Here is an 18,145-nt window from a genome sequence, read left to right on the forward strand (position 1 = left end):
ATCAAAATATTTTCTGCTTGCATTATCAGTTTTTATCACAGAATCGTTTAGGTTGGGAAAGACCTTTAATATCATCAAGTCCAACCGTTAACCTAACACAGCCAAGTCCACCACTAAACCATGTCCCTAAGCGCCACATCCACACATCTTCTACGTACCTCCAGGGATGGTGACTCAACCCCTTCTACAGAACACTCTGGAAGAGGACTACCGTCACTACAGGCTGAACAACTCATGAAATCACCATATACAGTACACTCAGAAAACAGCAGCTGGCTAAGGGAGAGGGGCTTCAACCATTTCCAAAGACTGCTACTTGAGCGAGCAAGGAGGGAAAATATAATAGTAGTTTAAGCAAAAGCAAGCTATTTAAGTCACCCTTGTTGCTGCTACATTGTCAGCGATGAACCAGTGGACTGAGCTAGTCATCTGGAAGGGGTCTAAAAGTCCTACCTCGCTAACAGGAGAAAAATGTTACCTGTTGAGAGAGAACAAACTCCTCTGACTACTCAAATTAAAATTAATGGCTTAATAAAAAGAATCATAGATCAGTTGAATTTATTCATAATGGTGAAGGACACACAGAACACCTTTTAAGCTTTGTATTAAACCATAACATATGCACTAGGCTACAAGTTTCCTAATTTTATCTGCATCATGACTATAACGTTTTTTAAAAATACAAAGTAAAATATGAGAATAAAAAGGCAAGCCAGTGTTTTCCTGTGGCAGTACCAAGACAGAATACTTCGAAGGTTTATAACATGTCACTACTAGAAGACTACAGGTAAGTACGCAAAAAGTTGGACTAGAGCAGGTATCACTCCCAACAATCAAAATGCAAATCTAAGCCTCAAAGCACCTTTAGAATGTCCAATCAAAGACAAGCACACTTAAATAGTGAAGTGATTCATGCTGAGTAGCTATACATGAATTTCCAAATGTCTGAGACACTTTTGCAAATGTAAAATGGGCATGAAATACACACACAGGTATACTTTTCCATTTCTTGATTTTTTCCAGATTGCCATTTTCCCAACTTTAGCAATATTAAGTAGTATTTTTAGAATATTCCACTAGGGACAAATTGTCTGTGCAAATAACTTCTACTGAAGGTGTGGAAACTTCTTACTGTGAATTACAAGGTTCAGCATCAACACATAACACTGTCGTAAAGCTTCCAACTTAAGTTTTATGTTTACATATCCCAGCACACTCTCCCTGGCAACCTATTTTGCTTCGCCAGGTTCCTCACAGATTTCCTGGTTAAATGGTTAGCTGCCAAATTTAAGAGAAGTTCCGCTAAGACTCTGAAAAGTTTCCTAATACAAACACCCTTGACTTTGCATTATACACAGGTAGGATATTAAGGACTTGCTATAGACAATTTCTACTTAACCTTCTAAGCATCCAGAAGACAACTGAACAGAACTAGAGCCAGCATTCCCAGTGACAGCCTCTGGAGAGCTATTATGACAAGTCTTGGAAGAAGCTTTCAAAACATCACTTAAAAGACATTGGTCAGACTCATTCATCTGCATTTCATGACATTCAAAATAATCCAAAGGGAGGGTGAGGGAAAAGCCTCATGTCCCAGTCTTATTTGATCTTCTGAAAAGTTTGTTTAAACATAATTTTTCTGCCTTCTCATTTTCTTTGCTCAATAACCACAGTAACCCCAGCAATTCTGTGTTTTTAAAAGGGTGTAAAGGACAAAGTATCAGTTCTCAGAAAAAGCAAAAAAATATTAACTAAGCAAGTCCAGAAACAAAAGCTCTGCTCAGATTTACCTGGAAACGTTTTAAATCAGAATTCCAAAATAATGAGAAGAATTGTCAAATCTTGACACAATGAGTAGTTTAACATTAAAAGCTTTTTAGAATGTTAACGTTGCCTAGTCCTTGCAATTATCTCCTCTTACCGATGCAAATTTGTGTCCAAAGCTTATCCACTCTTTTTGCACCAGAACTTCAAAGCCTTCAATTGTTCTGTAGTAGCTGTCTAGCATCAACATGGCCAGCGATGTCAGCTGTGCTGTCCGGTCCCAGCCATCGCTGCAGTGAACCACCACGGAGCTCCTTCCTGAGGACACCTTGTCTGCCACTTGAATAGCTCCTGTCAGGACAAGCTAACAAAGAGGAACAGACACCAAACAACACAGATTAGCGTTATCATTCGACCAAAAATAAATTGATTTCTTTGTATCTACACAGTATCTAAATTGATATTGTTTCCATTACAGAGAATGGTGTAGTTAACTGGAAAAGAATTTTCTAGGAGATCAACTAAATTTCTTGTATAGAAAGAGAAACAGATTGGTTCCCTAATCCCTTAGTAAGATCTAATTCATCTCACAGCAAATTCTTAAAAAATGGGGCAGAAAACAGTAACCTCGATAAACCAAAGAACATAAGCTTCTTTTTTAAAGAAAGGGAGGATTTACCATAGCATATACTCTCTAAAAACTCTGTATTTCATTTGGCTCCTTTCTTTGAACTAAATTACTGAAATATCTCAGTTGTTGGAAAAAGGAACTTGTATTCTTCTAATATGCTTATTTTCTAAATATTAACTTAAAATGAAAATTTTTATTAAGTAGGATTCATTACATATTATTCTAAATACTTCTGCACAGCTGTACTTGAGGCAAAAGGTTCAAAGGTCAACTAGTAAGAACACTGGTGAATTACCAGTTTAAGTATTTTGTTTGTGCTACAAGATGAAAATTACAGAATTTACAATATTTATTTACAAAACTGTAATTCACAAAATAGTCACATACATACCGACACCTAAAGTAACTATTAATCCTTCACAGTGACAGTTATCTATAGTCCTGTACTGCTAGAAACCAAAATAAATCAGTTCTCACACATGTAAAGACAATCAGACTAATAATGCTTTCCTCTTTTAAAGACTGACATTCGACTTGAGGCAGACAGTAAACACTGAATTTCACCTACTGTTGCTTAGTAATGATACCTCATAACATACTCTAAGACTAGTTGACAAAAAGCCAACGCTCAGTGATGCTGTTTCTGTAGTCCAAGTAGTTTGATGTGTTCCATATCAGGACTATCTCAAAGTCTAGCAAAGAAACCAAGTCTGATACGACAGATTTGGACACACATTATTTCAAACAGCAGAAAGCTACCTTTATATGTTCTAACCAATGGGTTGATTCCAGACTTGACAACCAGTGTGATTCTTCCACATTAGGATAAACAATGTCCTTCAATTTCTTCAAAGATTCCCGCATGACATGAATATTATGAATGTCCAAGAAGAAAAGTTCTGCATTGGGATATGCATCTTCACCTTCGTATCCTCCCCCAGTTGCCTACAAACAAGAGATCTAAAATTAACTTCAGTCATATATACACTGTTGTAGCAGGTTTTCAACAGGGCAAGAAGGGACTGAATTTTGTTTATACTTTGTTTTGTAGTTGGGCAATATATTCAGTTGCTTCTTTAAAACGCCAGTCTCAGATACAAGCTTTGGAGGGGCAAATGCTGGAGAAGAATACATAGGGGCTTGTCCAGAAGGACAAAATGTATTTATTAAGTATAGCACACAGCCAGAAAGACATTCAAGTTGCTCCAGTGAGCCTAGCTCCTTTCAAAACCTCAAGGGAGTAACCCTAAAAGGAAAAACTAATGATTTTAGATTAACAGTAAAAGGTTGTTTGTACTGTTGAGCCTGGAGACCTTCAAATAGGATTGAACTAGCCAGGTGAGGGACAGTGGGCCAGCATCACATCAGTCAGGACTCAGACTGCTTTAAGAATAAAAAGACCTTTGTACTTTCCTCATTAGTTTTGAGATTCGTGGTGGAAACAGCTTTTCCTTGACCAACTGACATTACAAATTCAGTATTTTTTCTTCATTTATGTTCACTTTTCCCACCAAGGATTAAACAAACTCAAGATTCTGAATATAGAAGGAATCAACTTACTTCCCAGGCAGATTATTAAGGTTAAATTAAAATGTAAAGCACAGCACACAAAACAGCAATTACTTGTAACATAGTAAATCACCACTTCCAGGGAATAAAATTGCTCATTTCTTTGTTTCTGTATCAATTAGAAAAATCCAGTCGAAAGGATTCGTCTGTTTCTTTACACCACTAATTCAAGAGAGTAAGTCTCAGGTTTACCAGTGCAAACTTGCTACCAAAGAAAAAATCGTTCCTGTGTTTAAAATTGCCTAGTTATTTACTACTAAAATTGAACTGATATTGAAATAGATAAAAATCATAAAATGTTTGGCCAAGAGTTCAGTTCAGAATAAACTAAGTTTCATTTAAGAATTAAAGAATCTTAGATTCTGCCTCTAAGTAGTAAATTCGTAAAAACATTAAAGTTTAAAGTAACTTTTTTAACATTAAATTTTATTGCTGAAGACTAACCATGTATTTAGATCATTAAGAAATTAAAGAGTCCTGTAAGCAGGAAGTCTGTTCTCCTTGTGGTGTTATTTAATCGCCACCACAGCAGAGGATGTGCCCGGTCACAAAAGGAAGTGGGAAAACCACACATATTTTTTGGACACAGTGCCAGTGATGAGATTTTTCCAAAGGTAACTGCAAAATAGCAGCAGTTCCTGCAGACAGCAAAAACATGCCATGCCATGAATTGTGATAAATAAATTCTGCCTTTATAAGCCATTACAGCCACAAGCTACACATCAGACAACAACCTAAATTACGATATAGCTCCCATTAGAACCACCTACGTTTCCGTACAGTAGCACAGTATCTCTATTCTATGCTCTCTATCTCCTTCCTCAGATGTGGGGGTATTCAGAGCTGCCAGGCTCTGGGCTAAAAGAAGTAATGATTGTATTTTTCTCTTTCCTTCGAGTATTATGAAGTCCTGGTGAGGAATGATTGTAATTTTAGCATCAGGGCTGCTGCAACTCCTACTGACCGTGTGGTCTTGACCTATGTAAAAAGAACACAGGAATGCACAAGTAGCATAGCCCAAGATTTTGCTTACGCTTAAGCTGTTCAAGAAAAATTTGTTCAGTGCTGATCAACACTGGCTCTCACTCTATGTCACAGTCCCTCAGACCCGGAAATGCACCCTACTGCTTTTACTGCTATGATTTGAGTATTTTTTTATTTAGATATATCAGGACTTAATTAAAACATGGGTGAAACACATAGACCATTTTAAAGAGCTGAAAACTGTGCTTCATACTTCAGTGAGTATGTGTGTATAAAGTCTGGATGTAATACATCTTTGAAACAAATGGGATAAAAATTTTAGTTTGTCCAAGAACTGGGAAAAAAAATAAGTTAATGTAAGAATTGACATTCCTCCCACAATGCAAACAAAAGGATTACATGTTTTGTTCACCCATAAAAATTCAGTCTGCAGAGGATAATGCAATTCATAGAGTAAAATGCAAGCAATAGAGGCAGACCCTCAAAATACAAACCTTCAGATTAAAACCTAGCCAAACAGCCCCCAGGATAGAGTCTCTGAAAGAATGTGTGCTATACAAAAAAAAAAAAAGCCCTATTTCTTGCTTAATAAATTATATTCTCTATTATAGAGAAGAGGGCTATAAAGGTACAGATGCGTGCGTTTTAAGTTGCACAGAGCAAAACACTAACATTATTGTCCCTCTTGAATTCTGAAGCAAGTTCACATTTGTTACATATAAACTTTCTACAGGCAAACAAGTTTCATCATTTCAAATTCCTTTCAGCACAAACACTGAAGAGTTCCACTAAATTAGTGTTCATTTTGTGCAAAAAACTACTCAGAAGCTAGACTTCCTTCTCTCCCAGATAAACACATTGTTTCACTGAGATCTCAAACCCACTTGAGCTGGTATCTCTCATGCTCTTTGCTGTGCAGACACACAACTTCACTGTAAGTACTGAAAAGCACATCCACTTCGTTTATGCTTGAGGTTCAGCAGGTAACGGACTATCCTAGACATGGAGGGAGTGAAGTTGGTATGTTCTCCTATGAAGAAAGTATTAAAATTGTGTCCTTCACCACCTGCCCCTAACTAGGCTTTTCACTGACACAGGGAGCACATCCATGTCTGCTGTGCTCTGTGACAAACACAACACTGACACTCTGTGACTGGTATTACTCAAGTATGCCTGAACAATCTGGTCCTCACCGGAGTTGAGGGGGGGCAGAGAGGAAATCAAGGCACAGGGACACCTTTTCTTCTTGAAAGGTTGGACCAGATGATCTTTCTGGGTCCCTTCCAACCTGGGCTGTTTTATGATTCTGATCCCATTTAGGCTTTGAGTGCAAATTAGCAAAGAAAAGGTCACTTTGTCAGATGGAAACACTACTTCTGTTACTGCACTTACCGACTACAGGCACCTAAGGAGAACAGGTATCTAGGTATCCAAGATCATACCCATACTGCTGTATAGAGTGCGAGGCCCAAGTTAACTTATTCATCACATTCTCTTTATTTGCTGGATGCCTGGATAGGTCTGAAATGGTTCATGTAATGGTTAGAAAGAACCAGACAAAGGATACTTATCAGTGGGCTTGGCTTTATGCACATGGCCTTTCCAGGATAGACTTTCCCAGAGAATATGAAGCTGAGCTGTGGCTTGCACAGAGGTGGCATGTCATTCCAACAGAGGACATGCTCTACAGCTCAGCCTACACCTACCTCACAGTGCAGAGCATAGTCATAGCTGATTGCAGTCTCACGCTAAGATCTGTGCTTGACTGATAAGAGAGAGGGTAAAGTGTGTCTGGAAATCCATGTATGGTCCTGAAACCCTGCTTATGACCCGCTTTAGGCATTCATGGCCTTCATGGCCTTGAGCCTCAGTATTTAATTATGTAAATATATATTTAATTATGTAAATTTATCTACATTAAGATTACTACTGTTCCCAAAAATCTCCTCTCAGGAAACTTCAAACTAATACTCCTCCCCACCCCCCTTCACAAATAAGACTATAAAGCATCTGTTTACCTTGTTTGCGACTGCATTGACATTGGGCCTAGCATCATAGATGGTCAGTTTTGAGATTTGCCCGTTAGCCTCCCTGATGATATCAAGATATCTTTCATCATCTTTATTCCGCTTGCCACTCATTCCAACAAGGGGTTGACTGCAGCGCATAATAACAGCTTGAGTCTCCGGATGAATCCATGACAGAACCTAGTCACATGTCCAAAACACATTAGAAGAAATACATTTTATTAAAAAAATCATAACTTAAATTTTAAAGTTGCATTCTTTAATATGAAAATTAACATTTTTTAATTTATTTCTTCACAAGATAATCCCCAGACATCTCAACTGCTCCCACTTCAGTCTCATAAAATTTAATAATAACGATCTTTAAAAGAGCTCATTCTCTTACATATTTAACTTATTGAAATTATACTTACCTATATAATCCTCTGCATTTTAATATTTTCCTACAACTCTTTTGTTGCACAAATAATTCTGAAAAGCAAACTGGAAATAAACGTAGCAATGCCTGCTGAAACTAAGAAACAATTCAGAAGAATGAACTCATTGTAGAAATGGTGACTAAGATGCTCCAGTTCTATAAGAACTTTTCCCTTTTTTTGGATAAGGAAGGAAAGTTCAACCTTCCTGCAGCATCTTGAATGTTTCCCCTTCTCTTTAAAGTACATTTTGTTCTTCAGCCCTCTTTACAAAGAGAAGGCATTGCAGCAAAGTGCACGCTGGCTCTGTTGTTGTTCTGAGCCAGCAGGGACTTCCACAAACAAGAGATAGTGAGCTGCCCAGGGAACAGACTGCAGTGCAAGAGATTAAAGATAAGCAGCCCAAGAAGCAGGCAAAACCTTCAACTTCATCGTTGAAGAATATTAAGAAACAGTATTCTCACCCTGTCTGAAAATTGTGGGTTATAGAGTGAAAGACCATCAGAGTTTAAAAAAACAATCCTCAGATTCACTCTTGAAATACAACCCTTAGTTGTATATCTAGAAACGAGAGCTGTCAGTGTGTGTGGGGGTCAGTATGATTGGTTATTTCCTGACAAGAACAGAATTACTATTACCAAGGAAATGACTTTCACTGTATGGGCATATAAAAGCCCTGTCATGAATTCTGAGATGACAGAGAAGATACAGCTGGGTTATAAGAACTATATGCACACACTGTATATTTCAGATATATATTTTGTACACGTTATATATTATACATATACATACGTGTACATACAGAGAGAGTAAATTTATAATTATAGGCCTAGCCTGTCAGTAAATACCATATCTAATAAATATTTATCATACTGAGTTTCACATCTGTTTGAAATTAACTGAGATTCAAGGCAGCTTTCTGATACTGGCTAAGAATCTAGCACTTCTTCTGAGTTTGCCAAATTGAAATATTAGTTAGAACAGACCGCATTGTGATAGAAATTAGTATTTTCTAGAGTGCTGTAAAGAGTTGATACATAAAAATTCTCTTACCTCAAAGAATTTTAGAGAAATATACCCAAAAAGTCAAATGGGTTTATCTTCAATTCCACAGCCCAATTTAAAAAAACTAAAAAGAGCAAGAATTGACTGCAGAGACCATGCATGAGGTCTTATTTTAGGACTGACCACTGGAACTATGTTTAAATGCTATGCAGTTTGCTTACGGGAAGATAACATTTGCTATCACATTTTATGTGCATACAACAATAGTCAACAAATTAGTACAGATGGCAGTCTAAGGCTCATACTTCATTAAGAAAAGGGAATCTGCAATACTGGCAGTTGTTACTAGAAAAGTCAAGCTAAAACCAACAAAGCTGGAACGGGTGATTGTTGTGGGGGAGAAATGGAAATGTGGCTTGGCAAAGACACGAGTTTCAAGCAGTAAAAAACACCAGCCAATCAAAACTACTTTGCTGTAACCATTTCCAAAAAAAGCATCCTTTGTGTCGTGCTCATCAAAAAGTTGTTTAGATGCATACTTAAAACTTATAGCTACACTATAAGGTAACTTTCCCCACATAATACTCACCGGGATTCTATTTCGGGACCTAAAGGCAGCAACTTTCTTGAGATCATCATCTGTTGCATTATATGGCACTACTAAGAGCGATGGGTATGTGTCACACAGTCCGTAATGTTCATTAATAAAAGTTACTCGCCACCGTTCATTAGGCAGTCCCTAAAATGTAACACAAAGTTTTTCAATGTGTTTTTGGCTGTACAAACAATAATTCTGCTCTTGAATTTTACGGGACATTATGGCCACATGGTGGCAACAACCTACCAATTTAACCTAACTACAGTACTGTTTCAAAACAATAGAAAAGATTACAAGACCTTGCAAAACAGCTCATTGCTGATGGATTCACAGCCTTAAACAACTGCACAGCTATCTCATACACTCTTACATACACAATTCTATTCTTAAATCAAGTTCCAAAACAATGAATAAAACTAGTAGATGTATTTCTTTAACTGTGGGAATGAGGAAAGAAAATTGCCTTCTCTCCTCTCTCAAAGCTCTGCCTTTCCATTTCGCCTGCTGAAAAGATGGGGGGATGAAGTCTTGTCTGAACCTTTCTTCCCTGTAGCCTGATACTACCTTCAGGTTAAAAATAAGATTCAGGGTAGCTTTCTTACTGAGAAACAACTTTTTAGTCGCAGTCTGATCAGTAAGGCATTTCACAAACAGCAGCCAGGAAATTGAGAAAGACTGATAAGCCCACCACACAGGCACATGCACAGTGGGGTTTGTGTGGGTGTTTGTATTTTACCTTTTTTTGGGTCTTAGGCCTCTAAACCTTGAACTGAAAAACTATGGAGGGAAAAAAAAAATCTAAGGAAGTCCTTATTGTTTGCTATTTAATTTTTTCTTTAAAAAAACATATTTAAAGCAAAAAAAATTGTCTAAAAGACATTTTAAAATTAAATAATATCATTCTCTTTCACTGACATTTTTTCAAAATCACCTAAAGAGCAAGGTAGACTACCGAAAAACATATAAGTAACTTCTGTAAAGCAGTGCTGTTTCTAAAATAAGATGCCTTCCCCCCCCCCCCCCCCCCGCCTTCACTTGAGGAAGACGTAGACCAAATCAAAGACCAAATCAAATCTATATTTAGGACACTGTAGTTATGTAATTGGCACATTCTCCCTGCCCCCTGCTCAGTTAACAGTGGCACATTGTAAGAGTTATCAATAACTTCCTTCAAAGAGCAAAGGCTACCTTCCTGTGACATTCTATTTTTTTTTTAAAGGTTCCAGTGTTTTATTTATTTTCTTTACTTTTTTTCAAATGGTTTAAACAGCAATTGTAATTATTTCCATCTTCTTCTATTCTTGTCCGTCCCCCATCCCCCGTCCCACCCCCCCCCAGCTGATAAGAGAAATGTACAAACAATAATTCCTCTGTGTAAAGTAGTCAGATATGAAAACACCAGGCAACTGCAACTTTAGCAACTCACTTGTCTCCTGTATTCGGACATTGGATTGTACACCATCCATCCATTTTCAGAAAACTTTTCTTCATTTGCATATGCAAAAAAAAGCTGTAGGATGTAAAAGAAGCTTATTACCAAACTCTGACTGAAAATGGCAAATCTGAGGGCTCATCATCAGTTATACCTGATGTCCACCACAAAATAGGACTGACTTTTCCATGCCAGCCTCATTCTCTCCATTTATATCTGATATTTATAAGACCGTAAAGCAAGAAGTAACCAACAATACAGATCTGCTAATGAAATAATGAAAATGTGACAATAGTTAAAACAAGAAGTGATAAAATAATAAAAATTACAAATCTTAAACGGTTGGATTTTTTTTACTGTCAGGAGGTTGAAATATTTTAAAATAGTTTATATCAACTTATTTTCCATATTTCACGTCCTCACCAAATAAACTACTGTCTTCTCACCAAAATTTCTCCGATAGATACAGCTGCAATTACTACATAAAATTTTAGATACTAAATTGAAAGTGTAAAAAGGTTTTAATTGCTATTCATTGTCATTAGGAAGGAGCCTTCTTTCTACATTCCCTTCCCAATTGATCCTTACTAACGGAAATCCAGTTTACTGTAAAACTCCATGAAAATTTAAAAGTTGCTATTGAAAATGAAACAAACTATGTTGCTAGCAGGTTACACTATCTATTTTTCTCTTGCTTTGTTGCTCAGTCGCAAGACACATTTATACAACAAACGCAGCATCCTCACCCAACTTCCTCATACCTTTTAGCTTTCTTGTCCTTTCAACCAATTCCAAGTGGGCTGCATTACCTAACTAACCCTTTTTTTCCTTGGTTTGTTTTTACAGTTTATGATGAAAGCAAAAGTAATGTTTATTTTAAGGATCTCCTTCATTGAGAAAATTGAATTTGGTGGCTTGCAAATTCTTCAGATGCCAACTGGAGCATGAAACTAAGTTGTTTTAAAAAAAAAAAAAAAATAAAATGCAGAGGAGAATGTGTTGTCCTGAGCTAACTTGAGCAACAGCAGCCAGAGGAGAAAGCATTCAAGAGCCCATCACAGCTCATTTGTAACAAAAAAGCTGAAAGTCTCCTAGCGATTCAAAGACATTAAAAGAAGAAATTGAATGCTAAACTGATCATCCCAAACCTACATAATTTTCACAGGCATAGACTTAACTAAGCAGAAATGCAGAAAACCTGGCAAGCAAGAAAAAAATCGTGGTTCTTAAGGTGCCATGATTACTAAAGCAATGCTTCCTAAGTGCACCATCAGCCCAGATGGAGGTTTCTTTAGATCTTATGAAGGCAGACCCTAATTGCTCACGGCAATTCTGCTTAGCCTAATGTGTTACAATGGTTTAAACAGCAAACAAACAGCTCTAATCAAAACACAAAACTTAATTCACTCCAAAAGGAGGAGTTTTTTCTCATGTATTCGAAATCAACAAGTATTTTAAAAGAACGTTACTGCTCACACAAGATACTTTATCCCACTAGTTTTAGAAACTGGAATTTTAAATTAAATCAGTATTTCAGAGCAAGAACATTCATTGGCAGAAGTAAACAATGCATTCCCAAATTGTGTTTTCTGAATGTCTTCAACATTTTTAAAGGAGTAGGCCTTCAGTGTAAGTAAACATTACAGATTCTTTTGACTAAGTAAACTGCCACCAAGAGGGATGGAGGGAGAGATGAAGAAAGGAAAAGGAAAGAGGTGGACATCTATGTATCAGAAAAAAAACATTCCAGTAGAAATAAATGCAAGTATCAGAAGTTAAGCAGAAAAACTGAAAAAGGTTGGCTGTGTGTTTTGATTGCAAACTAGGAATATTGCTAAAGCAACTGATTTGCTGAACTATTAATAAATAGCTGCACACAAGAATCATCCCCTCCTCCCCAGAGGAATTTGCTATATCCCAAAGAGCAACTATGCTAAGAATTCACCAAGGAACCAGAGACAAACGAGAATCTTATAACAGTAGGAAACAGAAACACTGGAATCTTATCAGATCACTTAAAAGATGTCTCAAAGGCAGGAATATGTTACTTAAATTGCTACTTACTGCAAGTTTCCTCATGAGAATGTAAAAACTACCCAGCTTAAGCCTTGATCAGTAAAATACATGAGTTTATTACAGTGCACTGTGATAGCTGTTACATAGAAGATTTTACTGATAAAAATAAAGAAGGTTCTGCTCCAAACTAGAAACAAAGAAATGGCAGCTATGCTGCTCATGTCACCCACAAAAGAATCCACAAGAAATCAGATGGAAAAGTGTATTTTGTTTTCACCTTTTAAAAAACAGAGTTAAATTTACTATGCATGAGGAGGGGATGGACAGACTCCTTTCTGAAAGAACAATGTCCTAATATGTACAGCATGTTTCATTTAAAACACTTAGCTACAGCAGCTTTACTATATCTGCTACAAAAGCTTTGAGTCACGCAACCCACAACTATTAAAGTTGACAATCAGCTCTGTTGACATTCCAGGTAGTGCAAATTCTTCCTATATTGCTAAAGAAAGAAAATCATTAGTAGCATGGATCAACCAGCAAAAATCTGAAGTCTAACAAGTAACAGAACACTACAATGAATGCAAAGGTGTATGGAGCAAAGTTTGGTCTTAGATTTTTGTATGAGTAATTCAGAGAAAACTCCTGAAGTATACTCCAACAAGAACAGCATTTTCAAATGAACAGCATCTAAAACCCTGAAGACCAAAAATTATTTTTCTTCTGCAGGAGCTGACTAAGTTATAACAAAAATGTATATACACACCTTTATGTGTGCATATTGTGTACAGACTGTACAGTTAATCTGGTTACTACTGAAAGTCTTATTCATTGTGCAAAAGAGATTAAAGATCTGAATGCTGCCCCCACCACCCTCAACAGCCTTTCACTTAAGACCTTATATTTCAAGTCTTGAAGTATTCTGTGAAGATGGCCTGAGCTTTAGTCCAAGCTAAATGCCAGAGTCTGAAATACAGCAACATCCCCACCATACCTTAGGTCTGTCTCTCACAACAAAACATTCAAAGCAATATATAAAGCACTCTCTTTTACTCTTCAAAGAGTAAAAATGCTTCATTTTTGACTCTGACAATCATAGCATGGTTGCATTCAACAATATACAGTTTAAAGTAATTTCTCAACTTAAGATTTTCATACATTCATGTCTGCTTAAGCAGCTGATTAGATGAAAGTAAAATTTGTATATATATATGTATCCCAACATGACACAGCAGAAAAGCCCAAGTAGAAGTATTTAAAACTGCATACATTTATACTCATTTCATGTAATTCTATTCAATTTCAAACTACAGTTTAACTTCAGTGTAACAAGCAACTCATTTATAACCATTTTAATACTCAGAATTATATACTTAAGCAAACATAAGATATATGCCTGGATACAATTGTAATTTCTTACTGCATCAATACAAGCCATATTTAGCACACATTCGTACATTACTTTTATTTGTTAGAAACAAAATGTGATAATGAGCAATGTGAAATAATTTCTATTTAATAACATTCTTTGTTGAATTGAACCTTTTATTATTCTGATGCACCAAATTGACAAACCCCACAACAGTGAACAAATCAATGTGATAAATACATATTTAGATCCCAGAAGGGTTTGTTATAGTTCAGGTAAGCTTCACATCTGCATGATCCACATATTTCCACTTTTGTCCTAAATAACCCAAATTTACAGATTAAATGCAGTATGTTTGTATCTATGTCTTGATTAACTTAACATTGCTGAAGCTTTCACATCACGGTGGATATAATCTGAATGCAGTTCTACTGTGCAGCAGGAAAAAGGGACAAAGAAATTATGGGAAGAAGAAATTGTGTCATTTACAATATATGCTGCATTGGTTCTCTTATCACTTGATGTAAGATTTGAGAGGTACTATCTTAGTAAAAATACATGGCTTAGGTTTTTGTGGATACAGGTTCCTTCATATTAGTGCCTCTCACATACAGACACACATCTCATGTCAGGATGAAAACAGGGAAGTTACTTCACTGCCCACAGGCATTTAGTATGGACCAGCTGGCTGTACATTTATATCCTTCAGAGGGCAGAGGGCAGAGGAAAGTTGGAGAGGCAAACTACAAGACCAGCTGTAGGAATCGCATGACCCCACAAAGCAGAAAAGCCCTGCCAACCTCTCTCAGTGCGTCATTACGCACACAGGCAAGCCTTTCAAACAAGAGGGTTTAATAAAAAGTCAGCTAGCTCTGCTTCGTGCCTTCTTCACATCTTTCCTTCCCTCCACATCTATGGTATATCCCTGCTAAACCCTCCTTCTCCCCAAGCAATACTTGAGGTACTCTGAGCCTCCACCTTAACTCCCACTCATTTCTTTCCTTCCTCCACACACAAAATTCTATTCCCTTCTCTCGTCATTAATCCTGCCTCTCCAACAGAAAGCACTTCTCCACAGCTCCTATTGCACCCAGTCGATTTTTCCAGGAATTCAATCAACTGCAGCTTCAACAGATGTGTCTAAATTTGACAAAAATGGTTGGAAACTTAAAAAAAAATAAAACATACACCCAAGAGACATTCAGGTTCAGAACAATACTGCAGTAAAAGAACAGTGTGGTTTGTTTGTGGGTTTTTTTTTTAGATCATGAACAGGCTTTTTAAAATCATGAAAATATAATCAGAAAGCATAACTGTGGTTTCTACAGGTATACCTGAGCCAACTCTAGATTAGTTTGGTTGGATACTGACTAAGTACAAGCAACAGTACAAGCTTCAGGTAGACCACCTGCTCAATAAATCAGTGTTTCAGGCAACAAGCCTGAGATGGCCTCTCTCCTCTCACCACCGAGACCAGCTAACCAAAAGCCACTTGCACAAGGCACAGATTTACCTTAAATTATACTGATTACTGGTTTTATCTCACATGTTGGGTTCGAAGTGGGATAGTTTGCAATCACTTCCAATGTACTGACCATATCTGTTCTGAGTTTGATGAAGACTAGTGCTACATGTCTGATGGAAGTCTATCAATTCCTATTAGTCTATCAACTAATTAAAAATCAGTTTCAAATTCTTTTCATCTGCCACAGGAAACAGAGAGAAGAAAACAAGGAAAGCATTAAAAAAGTAAGAAATAAAAAACAGTATAGCAAATCACCACTCAGAAAACTTATGGAGTGCAAGGCTTGGGACTTATCAATACCTGTAGTTGGTAAAAACAGGACATAATACATCAGTTAAGATCTTTGGAAAAGCAAATTAAAGCCTCTTTGCATAGAATGGAAAAAGGGATATCACTGCAGATCCATAGCCTAAAAAGCAGAGGTCTACTGCTTCACTTGAAGCAGAAGGCTACTATACAAAAGGCTTTCAAATCTTGTAATATTTTTGGTAAGCTACTTTTTATGCTTCACTGTGCAAATAATTCTGTTTACTTCCTTGCAGGTGCTAACCAGCAATTTCAACACACACAGTCTCTTTTTCAGTCCTCCTACAGACTAAGTGCTTGCCTTCAACATTCAATTTATCATTACTATTTTGCACACAAAAATAATATGCGATACACTGGTTGCTCACAACACAATGTAGTTCTGCGAGATAAAGGAGAGAGCAGCTGCAATCTGACAGTACAGTTTGGCAAGCAGTCTATTTACAAATAGTTATATATTTACTCTATTTATGGAATCACAGTACATAAATACAACTTCTACTTGTACATGAGCATATAACATATATATAATTTATTAAATAGTTGACCAATCTTTATGCATTACAAAAGAAGAAAGCAGCAAAACTAGAACAAGAAGGTGTTGCACACATGCAAAGAAAGTAAATTGTTTTTTCTATTCCTTACTTACTGGTTTATGCTTTTCATGTATTATAAATCACTAAGCTTTTACTGGGTGAAAAGACTGTCAGTTTCTCAGTGTTTAAAAATAAAGATATCATTATACTCGCCTTCAATATGCCATTACTACAACTCAGCCAGTTACATCTTACCTGTTCATCTAAAGACTAAGATCAGACATTATATTTACACAATTAACTTCTCATCATTTGCAAATATGGTAACCTTACACCATTATTGCACCGAGACTGACATAAGCCATTCAGAATGAAGCCTCAAGTCAAGATGTTTTTTGCAAAATCAAGTGCTCCATCAAACAGGCCTCACTGCCATCTAAAATCATCTTTGTAGGTCCAATAGCAACACTGGTATGATCTGACTCTCAGACATTTTGAATTACCAGGATAACTAGCTACACCGGGAGTGGGAGAGGTCGAAGTCAGACAGCATGACTACCAGTGTCTCTCGTCAAAACTGGCATTCCACAGAGCTATCATGGTTAGAAATAAATATGTATTATGCAGGTATTATGGTGGCAAATAATCTTATAAAAATGATGACGTGTAGTTTCAAGGTAAGATCAGGAAGTGAAGCAGCTGCTATGCAGAAACTAAGCTACAGAGACTAAATATATCTTATCTTTTGTGAAGTACTACATCTAATTTGGGGGGGGTTGGGTTTTTTTGTTTAAAAAACTTTTTTAAAAACACTTTCAGCAATGATTCAATTAGCACAAGTTTGCAAATGCAACAGAGGATTATGGATAGCAGCTGCCTGTTCCATATCAAGTAAGCTGTCAGTCAGCTATTAGGTTTTATATTATGTAATTGATTCAAGATCTGAATCCAACCTATACTCAAACTGGAAAGAGACAAGAATTAGCTTCTGGAAGTAGGCACGTAGGACAATGTTAAGACACAGATGAACAGTTGCAAACAGACCTGTGATTTATTACAGGCTCTCAAACACTGCTGTTAGGATGGTGATGGAGAAAAATCTTGCAAACAATAAGCACACTCCACTCAGAAATAATGTTTTGGGCTATATTTACCACCCATTTGTCCAAGAATGGTATAGCATGAAGAAAAATGGAAGCATGGCATCTCTAAAAGTTCTTGTTTAGGATCAGCTCTAAGGATATGGTTTCATTACAGATAAAAATCAGTCAGATAAAAATCTGGCATACAGTATAAAAATACAGATAAAAATCAGGATAGTAAAGGGTTAGACCTTTATTGTCCTGATACCTTCTTTCTACTGCACAGCTATACAAGCATCAGTGTTGCCAAACCAGCTGAAGATCAATGATGCAGTTCCACAAGGTGGTCTGAGAAAAATTACCAGTTTAACACTGTGAAAAATAGGACACCCCTCTCTCTTCTCTCCTGCCTGCTCCCTGTTCCACTCGCATGCTCTCTCTTGCACTGGTTCTGGTGCATACCGATTTCAAACCAGGTCTCCTCAAAGTGGACAAGACTAAGTCAGAAACCAGAATATTTTGTGGTGGATAAGTGAGCTGCATTGGAAAGTAGAGAGAAGGAGACCAGAGAAAAGCCAGAGCTCAGCATTTGAGTAGCAGAGGGCTGCCATTTTCACCCAGTTGTCATGAGAAGCCACAGCACGTTCTTTACAGAAGATCTCCCTGACCGAGCTGGCTGCACAGTCAGTGTTAGCATATGTTCATAGGAGAAGGCAGGCATGCACAGCTCAGACATTGTCATATTCAGCCCGTGAAAGAGGCAGTCCCATCATTCTTCTTCATTCATACCCACCCACAGATGCTCCAACCCCATCCTCACACTGGGCTAACAAGATTGAGGAAATGACTCAGGGTAAAGCTTTTATTTTTTTTCTCTTTGCTTAT

General features: G+C 37.1%; 1 protein-coding gene across 4 annotated transcripts in view; it reads right to left on the minus strand.

Annotated features, from left to right (window-relative positions):
- Positions 1 to 18,145, minus strand: part of MTM1 (myotubularin 1) — a 46,595-nt gene that overhangs the window by 8,705 nt on the left and 19,745 nt on the right. For 3 of the 4 annotated variants that reach the window (XM_074882287.1, XM_074882286.1, XM_074882285.1), the window contains exons 8-12: positions 10,421 to 10,504; positions 8,986 to 9,135; positions 6,967 to 7,155; positions 3,155 to 3,340; positions 1,922 to 2,128 (exon numbers count right to left, since the gene is read on the minus strand). In XM_074882287.1, the coding sequence (XP_074738388.1) occupies positions 1,922 to 2,128; positions 3,155 to 3,340; positions 6,967 to 7,155; positions 8,986 to 9,135; positions 10,421 to 10,504 (816 nt within the window). The remainder of the gene's footprint in view (positions 1 to 1,921; positions 2,129 to 3,154; positions 3,341 to 6,966; positions 7,156 to 8,985; positions 9,136 to 10,420; positions 10,505 to 18,145) is intronic. The other variant, XM_074882288.1, reaches the window with a different exon arrangement.

The sequence above is a fragment of the Strix uralensis genome, chromosome 13 (assembly GCF_047716275.1).
Source record: "Strix uralensis isolate ZFMK-TIS-50842 chromosome 13, bStrUra1, whole genome shotgun sequence".
NCBI classification, from domain to species: Eukaryota; Metazoa; Chordata; class Aves; order Strigiformes; family Strigidae; genus Strix; species Strix uralensis.